Consider the following 21,169-nt stretch of genomic DNA (forward strand, 5'->3'; position numbering starts at 1 on the left):
AAGCTGAACATCACACAACCCAAGATATGGTATTGGTAGACGGAGACTGCAGTGCAAAAAGATGGTATTTTGTGTTCCCTTGTCTGGGTAAAGAACTGCTAGGCTAATCCTTGGCATTGCAATTTAGAGAATGATGTATTATTTCTGCTGACATTAGTTGAGCAAGTATCTGTTGTCTGAAAAGAATGACAGAACTATAGGAATCCAGTGAGTATTGTATCATATCTATTCTTGTCCTCTGAGGATCTAAATTACTTGCTTTAAAGCTCAAATACTCAAAATATACCTATAGGAACCTAGAGGGCAGTGCGTATTGTAGCACCCGCAGTAGGACCATTCACAGTACGTTATATCTCATCATCAACACATTATGATACTAAAAATGCTCTAAAAAGATGTTGCTTAAAGGGTTCTCTAAGAGACATCTCGCAAGCTAGGGATACTAGTTTCTCTGGTTGCTTGCCTGTCTGCTCTCTAATCCCTTCCCCTGCTGCTGCCAACACTACTGAACTGCAAAGAAGGAAGGGTTTCCCACAGGCAGCTGAAATGACAGCTGCTTTGGGGATAGTTTACTGTGGACCAGCAAGAGAAAAAAACTTGTAATTAACTGAAGAGCAATTACCAGAAGAGGAACTGCTGTGAAAAATCTTCTTGTTCTTACAAGAAAGCATGAAGAGTAAGCACAGGAGGAACAATATGTATGAGAGACTGGAATAAATATCCTCCTCTTGCCTTTCTTCCAGTTACTGCACTGTACCCTCAAAATTCTGGGTTAGCTCCAGGCCTTCTTAAATTGCTTCTGGCTCTACATAAAACGTTTCAGATTTTCGCTAAGAGACGCAAAGCTACTCTCCAAACCAATTGCAACTACTCAGAGTAACTCTACAAAGAAAAACTGGTGTCAGTTACTGATTTCCCCCAAACCTATATGCACACAGACCTCACATATACTTTACAAAGAGTGGTACAAAAATATAACATATGGACACACATGAAAGACAATAATAAATCAAAGGGTGATTTCATACTAAGTGTAACCTTTAACTTAAATTTAGAAACATACCTGTAATTACTGTCTTGCTATCTGAACTACATCATATCACTGAACTTTCCCTTTAATTTAGGCTTAACTGTGGAAAAAACATTCATATTTCAGGCATTTTCACAGAAGTCTAGGTCTGAGGTTGAATCTAGAATCTCCTTTAACTTTGCAACACTGTACTTGCACAAACTGATTTCGCAGCATTTTGCCCACATGCGCACTAAAGAATGTACTCTTCCAAGATTAGCGTCCAACTTCAGCAAAAAAACTAGACAACTGAACAGGTGCCATATGAAAATTCCACTAACTTGTCTGTCCTACATTCATATTCAAATGAACCAACACATAAAATTTTGGTTCATAATTAAAATTCCTTTATTTTTTTAGGTTAATATATTCTATGAAAGCAACGTTTGTCAGATACTTTCTTCTAATTTGTTTGTTTATATATAAACACTTTTTGATATATGCCAATCTAGAGAATATTGCAACCAATGTTGAACAGGAGCTGAATAACAACATACCCATTTTAAAGAAAATGGAATTCTTGCTTCACAGTAACATTCAAACCTTATTCTTTCATGTTTGTAAAGCATCAAATGCTTTCTATATGCAAAGCCTACCTAAGATGCAAAATATATTCAGGAAGCTCACAATGTAAGGCTCCGGGCTCTGAATAAGAACAGTCCCACACTCAGTGGGATGTCACATTTCAGGTTTCACAAATATTTCAGTGTTTATAGGCAGATATCCAAATGCAGAGAGGGAAGGGAGGTGAAAATGCAGTGTCGAACAGTGAAAAACGGCACACACTCTGCAGTTGTTTTTCAGGGCTTGAGGGTTTCTTTAGCTCAAAAGAACTAAATGAAAACAAGTTATATCACAGCTTAGTCTTGAGGAATAATATATAATTACCTTTTAAATACAGAAAATGACACTGAAGCAGACTGGTTTCACCAAACTACTTTTGCTAGCTCATGTCAAATGCTTGCCTCAGTTTAAATAATTTTTTGTAGTGATTCAGATCCAACTCCATTGCCCTTACTTTTCATAGCTTCCAATAATAAATTTAATATCAGATGCAATGCTCCAGCACTGGAGCTGTTCTGTTGTGCAGACAATCTACTTCAGAGCATGCTTTAAGTAGCAGGTTGGACTAATGACCTGCTGAGGTCCTTTCCAACCTGAATTATCTTATGATCCTCTGAAGAATAAGATATATTTTTTTATAATAGCCTCGTAATGTTTGTTTTACCTATGACTTCTAGGGATTATTGATATTGGCTGAGGATTTGCCACCCCATCAGCTCTCAGTCCCACTGAGAGGGCACCTCTGGAAACACTACATCCTTTATCAATTACTAAAAGGAAACACTGCCTCTAGGAAAGTTTACGATGACAACTGCCCGTTCAGCTTGCCATAGTCCAAGCCCTTGCAAAGCTCTGAAGCAAAAAAATCTGTTAGTGAGCAGGCAGCTTTGAATGAAGCTTCTTCTCAGTACTACTCATTAAGTAGTAAATAATTAAAATACCCTGGAAAAGACAGGTAAAATACAAGCAGCAATGTCAGTAATAGACATGAAAGAGAAGAGAGGGAAAAAGAATTTAAAAAAGCAAAGAAATAATTCATTTGAAGTTTTAATAAAGTTTCATTTGCAGTCTTGTTTAAAGATATATCAGACTTTAGGGATGTAACCTAATTACATTTTTATTCTAAGTTCTATTCAAAGACCTTGGACTTTGAATCTTTAACACAGATCAAACATAGTATAATTTACTCATGGCTATCAATACTTTAAAAAGATCTCTTCATTAAATGTCACAGTCTTATGAACATGCACACAGACCAAACAGAGACACAGTTGATACCAGAAACATTAAGAAAGAGTATGATTCTTGCAGAAGTGTGTATATAAACAATTCACTTGAGTGCTACGTGTTATATTCAAGTGTACATAAGATGTTTTTTCTAAAATATTTCTGATATGGTACCTTTCATAGTTCAGTGTAAACAACAGCAATACATTTCCCATAATTTTATGAAATATTTGGAAATGAACATTACAATCATCACATACCTAAGAATGGAAACTAATTTAATTTTTTTTTCATGTCCGATCTTTTAAGGAAAATACAAATCACAAAGTTTAGAATTTGCGCTTCTGCACTGCTTTAAATATTTTGAAGAGCTTCTCATTACAAGTAAGTATACAGACCTGTTACCAGGTTTTATATCAGAACTGAAAGATTCTCCACTTGAAGAATTAGCCTAGGAAAATGGCAGTGATAGTGAAAGGATTTAAGGAGGCTCTTGGCAAACCTGCTTACTTTTTCATAGTGTAAAGAATATTATTACTTCACTTTGCTTAATAATAAACTTTAATATAAATCAACTGAAGGAAAAGCATGAAGAAAGTTTTTCTTTTTCACAATATTTATTTTCAGAATTGAAAATAGGAACCCTATGGAATTCTTCCCCTGAGTTCTCTTATTCAAAATCTCTTCATTGCCTACAAACATAATTTAATATAACAATAAAAAAGAATTATAAAAAGAATATTTTTATGAACTCAACAGGCCTTTTTGCTTTTATGTTGCATGTTCAGACGCTTCTTTCAGACTTTCTATAGAGTCTACTAATTTGAGTATACTAATTTGAACTGAAAACATACCTAATTTCTATAACATCATTTCAATATGGCACCTGCTAGTTCCTTACCAGTAACAACCCTGTAATAATAAGATGTCATTTATCAGGGAACTACATTCTGCACTTGCATGAGGATGAGCTCAATTATTTAGTAAACCTTTTAAATCTGTCCTCCCCAAGAATCTAGCTGGATTTATGGCTGCTTCTATCTGCTGCTGACTGACAGAGAAAAGCATTGTATCTGAAGACTTTATCTCTTAGCAATTTGCTGCTTAAGTTTTTTTAAATTATGCTCTACAATCAAGTTTTTCCCAGGTAACTTATGTATTCAATTTTTAAACAACCAGAAAAACCTCAATATAACTGCTTTGTGAAATAGTGTACATGCAGAGTAACAAAGACAGAGCTTCAGTTGATAGGATGAAAATCAATAAAGTGTTTTAAATGATCAGACTGGATATGCAGAATTCTATGTCCCATTAAGGAAAGGTTTCTTTCTGTCTTTAAAGTTCCCTGATGTGGAGACTCTTTTAAAGTGTATGTCTCTATATGAACTTAATGACAAAATTTAGCAACAGGTATATGTAGCCAAAGACAGGATTTGGAGACACATGAGCAAGTTGTCAAGTCTGAACTATTCCTACACTTTTTTTTTCTGAAAAAGTTGTTTGGAATGAATAATCACAACTAGGAATAAGTCTTAAAAATTAGCGATCTGGGATAAGCAATCTGGGGCGAGGCAGAGGGGATATAATGATAAATCAATGGTATTTGGTGGCTACAGGATATGGTCTGTTATATAAAAAAAATTTACAAGATTCAAATTAAACACACTACCTGTTCTCCCAAACAATGAACAGTACAAAAAGACATTTTTAGGTTAGTCTCCACAGCAAACAAGCCTAAGTGATTATCCTGTCCTCCAACTAGATTTGGAGTGAACTTCAACCAAATTTTAAGAGGTGGTAAAGAAGCATGTAGACAATAAGTTCCCGCCACCACTTAGAAAATTAGTAGCTGGAGGACAGACGATCCAAATTACAAACAGAAAGACAGGCCAGACTCTGCTGTACATCTTCTAGAGGGCAGCATGCTGCTTGGCCAGCTGGCAACTAAGCACTGACCAGTCAGCAGCATGTTCACATATAGCTTTCAATTTATCACAGCACACACTGAACCTTACCAAGTACCAGCATTATAGAAGCATACAGGAAATGGTATTGTGTAAGCGCAGAACAACATGGTGGTTCCTGCCCATAAGGGTATATAGTCTCTAAATCTCTAGAACTGCAACTCTCCTTTATACCACTGCCATATTTTGACCAGCACTCAGGCTTCCTATGAAAAAAAATTACATAGGCATTTGTATCTTTTAATCCCTTTTCCCTTTTTGGTCCACACTATGAAAAATCCCATTATAAAAACAAAGGGAGAGGAAATTACAAGGCTAACCTTTTATCAAAAATCACAAACTTATCTGGGTATCATTTTAAAGCAAAAGAAGTTGCTTATAATAAGGAATTTATCACAGACACGAGGAATGGCAAAACCAGAAAGGCCTTGGGTAGGTATTAGCTGATAATTTGAATTGCTTTTGTTCCTGAAGCTTTCTTTCTTCAAGGGATCCATTTTAGCTTGCCTTCTTCCAGTGTCAGACCTGCACTTCTGAATACAACAGTATGGAGACCTCTAGATACTGGCTATACACCTTATGGTGGAAACAGCATTAAATAGGCAGGTTGGATAGTTCAAATGCAGCAATACTGTTATCAGTAACAGTTCTGCACTCCACAGGTAGTAAAGAAGAAATGTCTCACTCTTCACAAATGTTGTCCCGCTGGTTTATTTACCAACCGTTTCTAATTTGGCAATCAGACTGTGAAGCAGCACTTTTCATTTCTACATTATATAGCACAATGAGGATTTGCTATTTACGTGGGCTTGGCAGACTTGCAACACAGATAACAATATGAATTTCTATTAATGTAGAATGTACATGCGGGCTATCCATCCCACAGGTGAATTTTATTCTGGCTGTACTTAGCAACCTCCTAGCAAAAGACACTACATGTTTATGTAACTGAAACAAAGTCACAAAATGCGCACACAAAAAAGCATAACAAATTTCATAAGAAATTTTAACTTTTGCCTTTTTAAACCTTTTTAGTATTTCATTTTGCAATATTAACATCCTCTTTTTTTTTTATCTGAATATAAATTATTTCTGCCTGAAGGCAAACCAGCTGGGGAAATTCTGCTTAAACGCGCATATTTCCTCTGCATAGATACTCGTGAAAGTATGCTAAGTTCCTCTCAATAATTTATACATTACTGTTTTTAATTGAAAAACATTTGCCATAAACAATTCAAAACACAAAATCAACAATTTCTTAGCAGTGGATTAAATGGGACCTGCCAAGAACAAGAAAATAATCAGTTTAGACTTTTTATGTTCCAAAATAAAAAGATGATGTTGTGAACTGTTTTTAAGTTGTTGTGTACCAAATATATATAGTAATTAATACTAAAGTTTCAGAAGCTTGAATCAAATGCCCATTAAGCTCAACAGGATTTTTTCCACCAACTTTTACAATGCCTTGATTAAAAACTTTAATTTCAACATATGGTAAAACAATAGGTATAATACTATTCTGCAGTGTTAATCCAGATTGTCAAAGTCTGTGAGAATCCAGTGGTTTTTTTCCCACAAAAGATTAATTACATCTTTTTATAAGTCCCTTGTGTTCCGTAGGCCTTTCAACCAGAAAACTCTATATCAAATTCTAACCTATGAAATAAACTGTATTTTATCCACGATTACAGATACAGCATTTATACCTTTCTCATAAATCAGGTATAATTTTTTAATATATTTGGGAAGGGTGTGGAGGGATCAAAGTGATCAACTCTGGCATAACATCGCTCTGACTGAAAAGCAACAGGAGCGTAACATTGCTTATGATCAAGGCAGAACTGGATTAAGACTGAACACTTAAGACCCCTTCATTAATTTGCAGAATATGGCAAATGTTTTGAAATGTCTAAGCTTATTTTAGAAAGGACAAAGGAGACCCTGATCACGAATTCTTTATAACTTACAAACTATGAAACACACACGGACAGACAAAATGGGGTTTATGGATTAGCTGTATATTATAGGAATCAGCACTCAGATACCTAACATTGCTATTAGCTTTGAATTCTGTCCTTTCTCCTACTAGTTCTGCCTGCCTTTACTCTTTCCGGTCTGTAAAATATTTCAGAAAAAGTGTTACCTCCACTACTGTTGATCCTTATGTGCTAGCAGAATATAAATCTGATGACTAATTCAGTCACCACTGCATTGAGATTAACGGCATAATTTTCACACATCTCACAGCTCTCATACCAGGGGATATGCAGTTTTTGGCATGGTACTGATTTACATTTGGAATTCAATGTGAAAGTTTTATTTGTTGAACTCTACTGTGACACTTACATGCTTTCTCAAAACTAGTTATTTAAATGTATCCAGAAACATTTCCAAGCACTGCAACCAACAGGTACAGAAGGCTGTGTCTTTCCTAGTAAACCCTCTTATCCTTCAAAACAGTGTGGCTGCTTGCAAACTGTCTGTTAGGGAAAGTTCCTGCAACACTCCTAATTACCAGACTGTGCCCATAAATAATTGCAGGGCAGGAAAGTCCAAGTCAGCACAAGCTAGAAGCATGTGCAGGACTGTTAATACTATTTTACCGCTAGCCTGTGCTCCAATGCTCATAGACATCCTCACGCACTGCTTAATTTACTCATGCAGGAAAACAACCACAGCTTGTGAATGTCTACTTTTGCTGCTAACGTCTGAAAAGTAAGAGTTGAGTTCCTTGCATCATTTGAGGGTGGGAGAACAGATATTTGTAATAAGATTGTAGTGATGGTGTTTTTGTTGCTTCCTCCGGAGTTCTTGATGTCACTCTTCCTGTTACACTGTCCCACAGACAATGTACCACTAACCTATCTTTTTGTAAGGGTGTGCCTTAAGGAAAGAACAGTCATGTATCTGTATTAGAAAACCACCATCAGATATGTTAATTACTCATCTTTAAGCTTCTCTCACAAATGCAGAATTGCTTGACATGAAGATAGAATGTTGGTATCTGAAGTACTGGCTTTAAAGCACTGGCTACATTTGAATGTGTGTGCTCATATTGATGCATACATATGTCTGTATATATAAGTGTATGTGTATATATATATACATGTACACACATACACATCTATATACAAACACCTGTATTACTTTGCACTGGCTTTGGTGGCTGCTTTTAGAACAAGTACACTTTCAGGTATCTGTTTTTATTATGCTTTTGAATAATACAGAAATATATCTAACTTTGTTATAACCTATTTAAAGCAAACAACTACTACAAGTAAAAATTCCTTGTTTCCTCTGGACTTCTTTTGTTACTGATATCAATTGTCGGAAACTTTGGGATGCATATATTTAAGGTCTACATTGTTTCATGCATGACAAATATTAACCATTTAATACAAAACAGAAAGCACTCAAATACTGGTGCTGGCAGTGTAAGAACCTATAGAAACTAGCACTAGCCATTATGCTTATCAGTACACTCAGATTGTGTTTCTTCTGCAAGTTACAACAGTGTAAACCTGAAGTTCACAATTAACTTTAGCAGAGTTTACACTAATATAATTAATCACAGACTATGATAATCTTATTCTCTGATATGCAGAAAAATGCACATGTTTATAATGACTGATATTACTTTAAAAACACATTCAAAGCACAGGAATAAAAAAGATTTTTTAAAATTAATTTTTCTTAACTGAGATTGTGTCACAAAGCCTGTGCTTACTTGGACGACAATTAATGCTGGATTTAATGTGAGAAAAAAATACTAAAATATGACATCACTTTTTCAATGTGTATAAAGTGACATGGGCATGTTTAATAGCCATATAAGACAATTACTATTAACCAAACTAATAAAATAATTCATTATCAGCCCCCTGAGGAAAGACAAACTATGGGGTGAGTACAGCTAATTGAACAGGATCATAGCCTGTATACTCTTACAATAATCAACGAGCAGCATGTAATTTGGGTGACTTGTAAACAGAGACCTTATTTTACAGAGTTTTTTAAAGAAGAGATTAAAATCTCGTTCTGCAAAGAACTGTCACTAGAATTGTGTTTGGTTCAAGCAGAATGTTCCATTTGTGTCTGTAGCAGGCTACTCAATTACAATTTTCTTTCCCTTATGTACTGACAACCACTAATCGCCTGCATCCAAATAGCATGACTGAAGTCTACACTGCCAACACCTCAAATATTTAGCTTTGAAGATTAATGAACATCAGATTATATCCAGCCTTTAGGACAGGGACCAGGCTGAAAGTCAAAGAACTTTAAATTTGATTACACAAAAATTATCCAGCAAATTTATTGATTTGCTTCCAAGGCAAACAACCACCTTTGAAGTACATTTAACTTTATACTCCCAAGCAATCAGTCCTAAGCATATATAGACAGCTTCCATTCACAAGTAATTAAAAATCCACCACTGGGCGAGAGAACTGAAAAGAACTGGTCCAAGATATTTACATCTAAAAGGATGTACACATGAATGTCTGTAAGGCTAACTTCACGTTCTTGTAAATTCTCCCATCTCCTCGCTGCACTAGTAATCATTGCAGTTAATATAGAGATGATGATTTAAATCAGATGAAAGCATCATGTAAATGCTAGGTATCATTTGCATACCTACCTCCCCCCGTATTTATATAGCTACACATACATATTCCTGTATGTATATATTAATGCACACATACATATCTATTAATGTGTATCTATTCCTGTATATATGTACATATCCCCATAGGAAATGGGTACCCAACTCATTCAATTCACAAACAAATGAAATTACAGCATTATAAATAAAGGAACAAAAGAAAGGCCATTTAATTTATAAGCTATATATGTCTGTTCTAATACCAAAAATAGCATGTTTAGAATTTAACTTGTAACACCATTAATACTCATGCAACTTTATACAATGTCAGCTCAACATCTGCTCTTACACTTTTTCTGCAAACAGAACTTGTGATTTAGTTTTTCATCCACTGAAAATAAAAAGTGCATGGAATGCATCTGCTCTTTTTCTCGATGGTCCCTCAAAGCAAATCCTATGCTTACTCTCTCAGTTTATTCAGTTTTCTATCCCTCTCTATGGAAAATGGACAGACCCTACAGATTCAGCGAAGCTTTACCCTGGGCAGTGAAAATGCACCTTCATTTATTTCTCTCTCCTTACCAATGTTAATAAGAAGCCTCTCTTCTGGAAGTTTCCAGTATTTTACAGCAGAAAAATGAAATTTCCCCTCCTCTGAGCATCCCAAAATGTATTTCGTAAGTTTACTTGTATGCTTTTGTACCGAGCTTAAAGATATTTAAGTATTCAACAATTTTTCCTTATCATATGAAAGTAAGAAATGTTAAAATTTTTTTAGACAGTGGTTGGATAACAGTAGTGGGTCATGCTCAGCGTGAGCCTTTGAAGCTACAAATAGATAGGGATGTTTGCTTTTATGCACCATCTTGTAATTGTATTTTTCAGTAACTGAAGGACCAAGTGAAAAGGTTGCAAAAAATCCAGCAACTTCAATAGTTTTCTTCTACTGAGTATCAGACAGACAACCTACTAAAGCATTTTTCATTCAAAATGAAAATTACTTGGTTGTGACTGGCTGGGCTTTAAGCAAGTGCTATCTTATCTACCGGGAAACTGGATTTAGCTTAAGTTCAATTCCTAGAACAATACTGGAATAAATAAATAATCAAACAGATTATTTCCAAGTATTTAGAGAAAACATGAAAATATTACAGCCAATGCCAATACATCAAAAGTGAGTGTCATCAAATCAATCTTCTCTTTAAGTTGGTACCAATTCTTTCTCACTGTCATATAATTTTCTTGGAAAGCATTAGGGAACCATAGTTCACCTGCAAGTATTGTTAGGTGAGTGCAAATTAGTTAGGAAATCCTATATAGACATTGGTTACCAGTAGTTCACTGTCAGTATGGAAAAAGGTATTTGGTGAGGTTCCACATGCTCCTGTCCTAGGTCCAGTTTACCAATTAGTATTTTCATTAAGGATCTGAATTACAGGATAGAAAAATGCCTTTATAATGTTCAAATGATACCAAACTAAAAAGAAGAGAAAGTGTTGAAGAACAACTTCAGAATTAAAAACAACCTTGACAATTTCTGGAAACCACCTATAAAACACAGGATGCTACTCAGTGCAAAAAGCAAGCAACATACTGCATTTAGGCAGAACTAACTGGTGATCTCAGAACTGGGAACAGAATAGCAAGTTAACAGTTCTTCAGAAAAGAATTTCAAGATTACTGAAGGTCATAAACTGAATATGAGTATGCAATTTATGCTGAAACAAAGAATGTAGATGTCATACCTGAAAACACAAATAGAAACACAGCTTGTAAGAAAACATTCCATTTTATTGATCATTGGTATGAACTCAAATTTTAAAACTGAATCCAGCTCTGGGTGTTGCAGACAAGAAAGATACAGCAACAGTTCAGAGGAAAACATTGTAAATGGCCAACAGTCTAGAAAATATGAGGAAATAATAATAAAAAAGCAATATTTCAGCTTTAAGAGAACATGGGGGGGCGGGGGGAAGGACCATAATCTTTCAATTAAAAAAAAAAAAATGTAGGTTTTATGTTTTGTGTCCAGGTTTATGCTGGGAAATTAGGCAGTCTTTCAAAACACACCCATTCTGTCAGACATTTATTGGAATTACACTATTTCCACACAATACTTCAACTCCTGTGAATCTTCTTTTTTCTAAAAAAAGGCATTCTCTTTGAGAAACCAGCCACAAGCTGAGCTCAAAGTTGGAATGGTTTCAACCACAAAGTCAAACATAAACCCAAAAATGTAGCAACTCAGACTGTTACAGACACACAAACCCCCTCTGCCATGAAAGGTAATGTATGCTTTTAAATATAGAAACAAGGCTCATCTTGATATAGGAAAGTAATATTTTTCACACAAGAACAATCATTCACTGGAACAGCCTCTCCAGGGGGGTGGTAGAGTCCCCATCACTGGAGCCTTTCAAGATGTGGTTGGACAGGGTGCTAAAATAATCTCATCTAGGCTCCCTTTCCCATGAAAGGTTGGACCAGATGATCTTTTGAGGTCCTTTCCAGCCTGGATTGTTCCATAATTCTAGTTACTTCTATTAATATCTTTTCTGGTTTCAGAGACTCACAGTTTGAGGATACAGATACATGAATGGAGAAATGGAGCTTGTGGAACGGTATAAACCATTAGCAAACACAAACATGGCAGTCACGTACAAAAAAACCAGGGTGTCATTTTCAGTCAAGAGAACCAGAAGGTAGTTTTTACAAAGAACACAAAAATAGACTGTTTTATTCAAGTGTAAATTGGAGGCAGGATTAAACTGAATTACATGTCCATACCTCTTTTAAATCAACCCAGTTTGTGTAACTACAGATGCCATCCTACTCAAACACCTGTGGCCTGAGGCAGCACTACCAGTCTCTTGTCAAAAACAAGCAAAAGAAAATAAGGCCAAAACCAAAGAACCCTTTTGCTAAACAAATGCTTCCTTTAAACTTGTGTTTTGTTTTTCATCTGATAGAGTACTTTCAACTGTAGGTGGATGTCAGAGGAAACACGTCTGTAAATAATTATAATCTTTGTCTTCCTTTTTGCTGCTGCAAAAATTAAAATTGCAACAGTTTTAAAACGTCTTTGAAATTATTATTGCAAATCAACTCTACACTAAACACTGTGCCCTGTGATGAAACACAAATTGCCAAATATGACTGTCTCAACGCTGATCCAATGTAGCTTTATGATCTGGGTGACTTACCTTGTTCCTCATTGATGAGGCCCATATTCACATGTGCTTGTGCCTCTCTTCTCCCACCATCAATTTTTATTAGTTGAGCAGTGTTAAAGCATTGCTCATAAAAGTAATGACTTAACCATTTGTCCTCAGGGTCATTGAAACAGTAGGCCAAGTTAAGCTGGTTATCGTACACCTCCTCATAGTGCCCTTTAAAAACAAAGGTTACAATCAAAATGTTAGATTATCATCAGAAGTCTTGCATATTACAGCAGTAACCATATAATGAAAATGAAGAGCTATTTACATTTCCACCACTCAAATACCACCAAGTTCTGCTACATGTCCACTCAAAGAAATATGATAAAGGCAAAATGATAACCTTACAAATTAGGCAGAACTGAAAACCTATTTTAGAAAAACCACAATAAATTGCTCTCATTTCTGTATGCTACACCAAAATTCAGTTCAATAAAACATGCAAAACCTGGATAAGACAACGGCTAGTCAAAAGAGAGAAGCTAGACTGAGTAAAAAAAAAAAAAAAAGCACACAGCCACTGAAGGAGAAGTGTTTGTCTGAGCCACTGAGACCTGAAAAGGCAGCAAGTGCTTTCAAAACAGGTCTAAGGTAGCAACGGTGGTGATGGGGATGAAGAACCGAATGGAACACAGTGCAAACACAATCCACTAATTCATACGATTTTAAATGTTAGAAATTTAGGACAAATCAAAATTTTACACCTTGCCCTGAAATAAACAGTTCACCAAGGTATTACTCTTAGAACTAATGTGGAAAGCAGAGGAGACTCAAAGTCACAGATCTCTTTCATGATCTGAAGAAAAAACCCAATGCATTTAGTTCCCATTCCTCATCATCTCAGACAGCTAAATGAACACATGCTATCCCTAAAATTTATAAAAAACCTGCAAGTCCCAAATCTAAGTAGCATTAAAAAAAAAAATCAACAAATACATTATTTACAGTTTAAAATAACAGACTGAGATCTTCTACAGAATTATTTCTATCAGAAAAGCACCTTTTACAAAAAATGCACAAAAAATACTCTTTGGATTATTCCAAAATGGTATTAATTTGGGGCAGAGATCTAAAATTTACTTGACAAGTCTTATCATACTGCTTCTCCCTAAGGGGGATTTGAAATATATATTCCCTACATGATGCTGAAGAATCTATGCAATAATAAAGTACAGCATGAACCTATATGTTTCACAGCTAAATTTATCACTGGCTAATCTAAATGAATCCTCTTTCCAAACTCTGCTCATGTCAGATGTGAATGGGAATAATCAGCTAAAATTTCATTGCAGTTTTGGTTGACTACATACTGTGTTTGTAAATGTTAAATGAATGTAAGCCAAACAGCCAGTTATTAAAATAATTTTCATGTAGTTGTGTAAAGAAGGAGTTAAGTATCACAAGTCTTGCAGCAGGTAAGAGACTGGTTAAGCTAGCTGTGTGAAGAGAACTGCTTTGCTTTTGGGAGTTCTGCAGTTTGTAAGCTTTGCTCAACAAAGAGAGAAAAAAAAAAACCCTCTTATTCCTGGGTATGGAGCACCACACAGAAATCAGCTGGGGTAAAAAACCTGATTTTAATACAGGCAAGATCACACTCAAGTTTCAGATCTTAGATTCTAAGTGTTTTAAAGCTATGATACCATATCAAAACACCTTGACCAACAGATGCAGTTAAATTCATTTGTTTTGTTATCTGCAGGAAGAATTAGGGAAAAGCCAACTTTCAAAAAGGACTAATTTCTCAACTGTAAATTCTATTCTCTATGCAAGTCACTTGCATTGTTTGGAATGAACAGCAGCAATTACTCAAAAAAGTGCTTTGAATCCATCAACAAACCACACAAGAAAGGGTTGTCTTCAGCCTCACCTCTAGTATGTTCTGTTGCAAAATTACTAATTACAAATTGCTTATGGTCTAATCAGAAGCGATCCAAATCTTTCGTTCTGTCTACTGTCATGATTAAGTTCTTCGACTTCAGAACATCTTGATAAAGCTCTTCAGTGTGTTGCACGGCACAGTAAGAACTTTATTCTGTCTTCTGAAAAAAATCCCATTACTACCTATTAATTTCTGCGGTCTGCAAGAGGTTTGTCTGGTATTTATTTCTCCTCCATTTTAATCTATTTTGGCTATTTTGGAGAATATGGGCTGAGTTTTTCCTGCTTAAGATTTTCTGAAATTAAGCCAAAATGTCTTTTCCCCATTGTTGAACACTCTCCGGTTCTCTCTGGATTTACAAATTCTTTCCTGTTCTTTAATGGTAAACAATACTTTTTTTGTTGCTTTTGCTTTTTTATGTATGATTTTACTTTCCTATTTATTTTTCAGTTTTTCCTCCATGAATCGGTAACTCTATTTCTACCTTTAGATATTTTACATTAAAATGTATAAAATTATGATTTTTGAATGACTGTTATACACATCTCCATTTCTAGTATTTTAAATCAGATAACACTCCTTACAAGAAACAAGAATATTTCACAATCTCTTTAGTATCACCAGAATAGAAATAACGTCTAGATTATCATCTCATCATTTGTATCTAAGGTTCGATACCAAAACATCAGCTTAAATTTAGAAATTTGACTTTGAGAGGAATAGTTATTAATGTATAGACTTCATGTACTCCTAATCAGAACATTCTTCATGGCTATGAGTTTTCATTCCTTTTGTCCTCCCTCAAGACTGAAAATGTACCTCTTAGGTAACTCTTCAGAACATCCAGGAGTATACATCATATAAAACTTACTCATACATTAAAAATGAAACTATTTTGATACGATAGCCTCATAAACATGTCTGCAAATGATACTGAAATGGAAGTAACAGAACTGGTTTGGGCTTAATATACAGATATTTATCTGTGTGCATGTGCAAACATATATGCTTTTTTATATATATATATATATATATATATATATATATATGTAAGCACATCTCTATATACGTATAGATAAGGAAGTCAAGACATAGTTGGCATTCATCCAAACATACCGTTTCAGATATAGATCTGGGTTACCTAGGATCCCTTTACTGTCAATGAAGAAAAGCAGATACTTCTTGGCTGTGATTTATCATCCCAACTTAAACATATATTGCAGCACAAGGGAGCACTTTTAAAGATTATCTCAAAAGTAAAAGGCAGAGGTTCCCATGAAAATCACAAATACATTAACAAATAACCACAAGAATAGAGAAAAACAAAACCTAATTATAACCACTAACATAAACAATACATATTATCTATAGATTACTGCTAAGTGAAAATGAACTTAGTAGATACCAGAAGATACATCCAAATGGTTACAATACCACAGTAAGGGGGAAAGATCACTGGATTGTCATTGAGGTAGATACAGAACACTAGATACAGATTTGTTGCCTTTGAAATCTTTGCTACAAACTACCAAGGCACTAATGCTACATAAAATTACGCAAATAACTTTAGGTAGTGCCCTACAAATCCCAAGAGATGGAACTGACCTGAGGCAGACTATTGCTACTGCCACAGCTTTGATTGAATGAACTTTAATGTGACCCTCTGATGACTATCCTGCCGGTGAATAACAATGAGAAGTGCACAAAGACAACCATTCCTCTGTAAGTGTCTTGGATGGTGGCTGACCACATATGCTGGTCATAAAACAAACCCCAAAAGGTAGACTTTTAAAAGTCATATTGTCTCCTGGATTCAAAGTCTGATTTACAAATTCAAAATGGAAGAGATTAATTGAGATTACCCTGACAGTGGTAAAACTAAGCATGTCAGACTTAGTATAAGTGAACTTTTACTTCCTGAGGAGAAGAAAAATGTAGTTCAGTTGTTAAAGCTTTGAGCTCCCTGACTTTGTATAGAAATTTCTACACAACTGATAATAGAATACATGTAGACAAGTTGTCTTTCAAAAACTACATTAATTTCATAAAACACTGGAAGCTAAATTTAGGTTTTCCTAAACATTTAAGTCACAGGATAGTGAGGACACTGTAAAGGCAAACATCTACCAGAAACGGCAGCTACACAGAACAAACAGAACTTGATGGAGCAGACTGTGAGGCCTGAATTTTGCAGCTTTGGACTTAATTGAAGATCTGAAGCAGGGCTAAGAACACATCTTATGGACAATATCCAACAGAACATTTTTTCCATGCCAAATTACCAAACTGAAGGCAGCTGTATTTCACAAAAAATCAGACATAAACCAAGTTAAAACTCATGCTATGTTGCAGTATTTGTTTTAGAATATTTTAATATTTTTACATTTTTGTCACAGAACATACATTACAGAAAATGGACTTCTTTCATTTTGTTTGATCTGAAATTTAAAAAATATTTTATTTTCATTGTCCTTTGCAATGGAAAACAACTTTGGAATTGGGTGTCTATGCACAAAACAGAAGTATCCCTACCAAACCTTGTTGAGATCTTTTTGTTAAACAGTGATTTTAAAAAAATCCCTTTGACTTGAGCTTAAAGATTAGACCCCATATATTAAAAATATATAGTATTTCCTGCTCTGCATTAGGATCTCTTCAGGTGCAGCTCAGCTGTCAAGTAGGATCTTCCCTTGTTATGCTCAAGCCATTATATGTTTGTTCCTGGCCTCTTCTCAGGAACTGTTCCTTTGGCAAGCAAAGGTATGCACGGAAGTGAGGATCATTCAAATCCATGGATGTTTGTTGTGTTCAGCTAGACGGCTACTAACTAGTGCAATGCACAGGGATAGTGAGATGGAATTTGAGGATGATAATCCCAACAGAGTTAGGATAAGAGAAAAGAAACATATAGAAGATCTGCCAGCCATACTACTGTGATTTAAGTACAACTGCTGCCACATCTGTATGATCGCCTTTATGACAGGATGTAGTGAAAAAAAAGGAAAAGTAGTACAGAAATGGTCTTTAGAGAACAGTCTTTGGAGAACATCCTGAAGGAATCCTGGCTCGGTATTTTCCTTGAAGAAGAAAAGAAAGACTGTTGTTCTTGTTAATGGAAAATAGAACTTGTACTCATTTTTAAAATACAGGTATGGGAAAGAAATTTTTCATCATACATTTATGACTCAGTATTTTCCACTCAAAAAACCACCACTCATTTGTTCCTGCCAGATGAGGGCCATACGGAAACTTTTTAACAGCTGGTAACACTCATCTTCCAGTTCAGTTAGCTGTTTTTAGCAAGTATGACTTGATTATAACTGACCGTTCACTCTTGAAGACATATAAAGGAGTAGCCTAATATAAATTAAGTCACTAGGAGTCATTTTTGATGTCAGAATAAGACATCAATAATACTGGAAGTTTCATTTTGATTTTGCCAGAGAGATCAACACCAGTGACTTAGTAGCAAGACAGCTGATACTGTGAAGAATTCACACACAGAAAGATACAGGATGGAGGCTGCTGGGCCAAAAAAAAAAGCATGAACAGTAATAGAATATGGTGCTGCAACCATTTCCACCTGGGTCCACACACAGCAACTGATTCCATGTGCTTTTTCAGGACAATCATGCCCCTGCATCTACAGATACAGGACCACCCAGTCATTCCTTTTTCCAGAAAGTTTATCCATAAGCTGAACTTGCACGCAAATGAAGAAAGGTTGCTGTGGGTTAGCATGCTGACACCATCAAGTTTCAAGCAGAGGCTCTTGTTTCCTGGGTATTGCAAGGCAGAGTGGACAGAAAACACACTCCTACCAAACTGCTAGGTACATCATCAGTGGAATCTCTATTCAGTGAAAGTACAATCTATACAAAAATTCCAAGAAAACAGGATATAATTTTGCCAAGTAAGGATAAAGTTATGTAATGATAATGGTATTAGGCAATTAACTGGTAAACTGGGATGCTAAAGGGGGAATTCCAAGCCATTGCAATGAAAACACAGTGCTGAAGTTTTCCAAGAAATTGCTGCTCCTGTTAAAGTCAATGGCAGTTGTACAATTGGCTATATTTGAGAAGGCTTGGCTTCTTTCCTGGGCAGAATCACTTCACTTTTTGTAAGATAATTACAAAAATAATAAACTCCTCCACTGGTCTCTAGGAACTGTTGCATTTTTTCCTGTGATAAAATATCAAGTAGACAATGCCAAACCTGCTTAGAAAATAAAACAGCACTCCTTTCCCCATCCTCCCCAAACCCAAACAAAACTACACCTCCTCCAAGGAAACACTAAAAGAGGTTTTGGTATGTTTATCCTTTTTCATTTTTGCATGCATAACCTCTTTCAATTTTTTGTTTTTTTTTCAAAAATAGCATGGGTAATATGGTTATTGCACTGTTTCTAGCCCAGCCTAAGGTGTTAAGTGTGAAATCTTACAGAAATGCCTTCCACTGTAAAATGCTAAACTTGGTTTTCAACCTTAAGAACCCAGACAAGAAAGATTTTCCAGTGCAAACACATCAAATACTCCGTCTTTCTTCATGTGCTTTATGAAAAGTCATCTTTCATAACAAATGATAACTCATAATGTTAGAAGTTTTCTCTACACTGAAGTGAGGAAAAAAGACCCAAGTTAGCTCTTCCTTCTAATTCTGCATATCTGTTTTTCTCTACAACAAGGGTCAGCAGCCTGTAGCACACACACAGAATCAGCATTTAGCATACAGCATACCACAAAGGTTGCATGGGGTCAGGAACAAGGAGCAGATGGAATGTGAGAAAGGCAAAGCTTTCAGGTCTTAACTCCTACTCTCCACCAGCTGCCCAAATGATCAACTAATTAGCAGTGTCTTGCCCCATTGCAGGGGTGTTCATACACGAGTATGGGTTCCATGCGTTGGCTTTGGCACAGTGAACACAGTGATTTGCTGCTACAGTGCTGGCTGCTCAATACATGTTGCAGCCACTGAACTGTGTCTTTTTCCCTGGTTTTGCTCCTCTGCTCTGGCAAGACAGATCCAATGGCTGAGATATCTCTTCTTTTAATTGTTCTTGAGCTGTAACTTGCATTGCATCCCCTTCAACTTGTGCAAGTAAACCAGCTCACTCTAGCAAGCACTGATCATACCAGACCTTCAAGGTATCTGTTAGTCCTGGGCAAGGATTCAGTCAGGGTTCAAGCCTACATTTAATGTGTAGTGCAGATATAATCTGAAAAGCAACAGTTTCCAAGCCCTTCTGAAATAATACTGGGACAGGTGACCTCTAATTTGATAAAAAAACAAATTTGGCACACTACCATTGAGAGGCTGGCCTCTGTACTGTAAAGCATCAATCGTGTTTCAGACTATCTGCATACTATCAATCATTCTTCTGGTGGGCTTGGTGCTAACTAAATAAAAGTAACTACAAAATACTTCAATGAGATTATTCAAAGAAGTGGCTTAGCCTAATGAGTGTACATACCCTACAAGTAAATTAGTAATGCATTTTAAAACAATAAGACAGACTGCAGCAGCCAAGTAGTGATTTAAAGAATATTATATTCATGTGGTAAAAGCTGTGCAAATACCAGTTTTAAGGTTTTAATTTCCCTTATAAATATTTTTATCTGAGCAACAACATTATAATTATAGTGAACTGTGCTCCCCAGCACACATTACACTGGGTGCTGTTCAAAAATTCCAAAATAAAAGTAAAGACTTCTTAGTTGGATTTCCTTTGTTCCTACTTCTATCCCCTGACCCACCCAAACACAGAGATACAGTGTCATTTTGTCTGGGTCTTAGACAGACAGAATCCTATTGACTTGGTGCACACCTGTAGTGTATGGTCATCATTTGTTCACAGGGTGTCAGCAGCCAAAGAATATTTAGTTAGCAGCCCTCAATGTCAGACAAGGATGCACTATGGCTTCAAAATCCCTCCTGCTAACTCGCAGAATGATACTGGGTAGGGGCTAGGGTTCTTCAAAGGGATAGCAACAGCAGTGCTGGCAGGTTGTATTATACCTTACAAGGGCAATTACACCTTTTGAGTGAAATTACTCTTAGCAGTACAATCAGGCAGGCAAGCAGGCAATTGGGCAGACCATTCCATGGCCTCAAAATAGAAGTTTCTTTTTGAAACAAAAACAAAATCCCCAACTTTTTCACACATGTGCCAAGAAATAACTGTATACATCAAATGCTGAGCTACATAGATACATTGCTTTGGCATTTATTTTGCATTCCTCTGTAAAAACCCCTACAACTATACATATCTTAAAAGCTAAACAATTTTTTTATAAGCTACTGAGATCAGAACTAATAAAAAGAGAGGTTAGTCCATGGCAATGAAGGAAGATTAAGGAATAACTAGAAACAACTAAATTTTGAAGTCAGAAATATTTACATTATTAGCATCAAAAAAGACCAGATAGGAATGCAGTCAAGTTTTGCCTATATTCCTGCCAGTGTTTTTGGGATAATGCTCTACCTAGGGCAAAATAACTGTCAGTTACTTTTCTGAGAAGCTGCAAAGATTAATGCTAGTTTTCTATTTATCATTGTATTTGAATACCTGCCAAGTATTTAAAATGAGATTAAGCTGGACAGAAAAAAAGATATTTTCTTTGCAAACAGTATAATATTGGTAAT

The 21,169-nt window shown here is 35.7% G+C and overlaps 1 protein-coding gene across 1 annotated transcript in view; it reads right to left on the reverse strand.

Annotated features, from left to right (window-relative positions):
• The window catches only part of TTC29 (tetratricopeptide repeat domain 29), a 139,567-nt gene that overhangs the window by 93,169 nt on the left and 25,229 nt on the right, over positions 1-21,169 (reverse strand). Inside the window, 1 exon segment of the mRNA XM_080373756.1 lies at positions 12,631-12,816. Coding sequence (XP_080229882.1) covers positions 12,631-12,816 — 186 coding nt within the window.

This window comes from Falco punctatus (assembly GCF_963210335.1).
Source record: "Falco punctatus genome assembly, chromosome: 1".
Lineage (NCBI taxonomy): Eukaryota > Metazoa > Chordata > Aves > Falconiformes > Falconidae > Falco > Falco punctatus.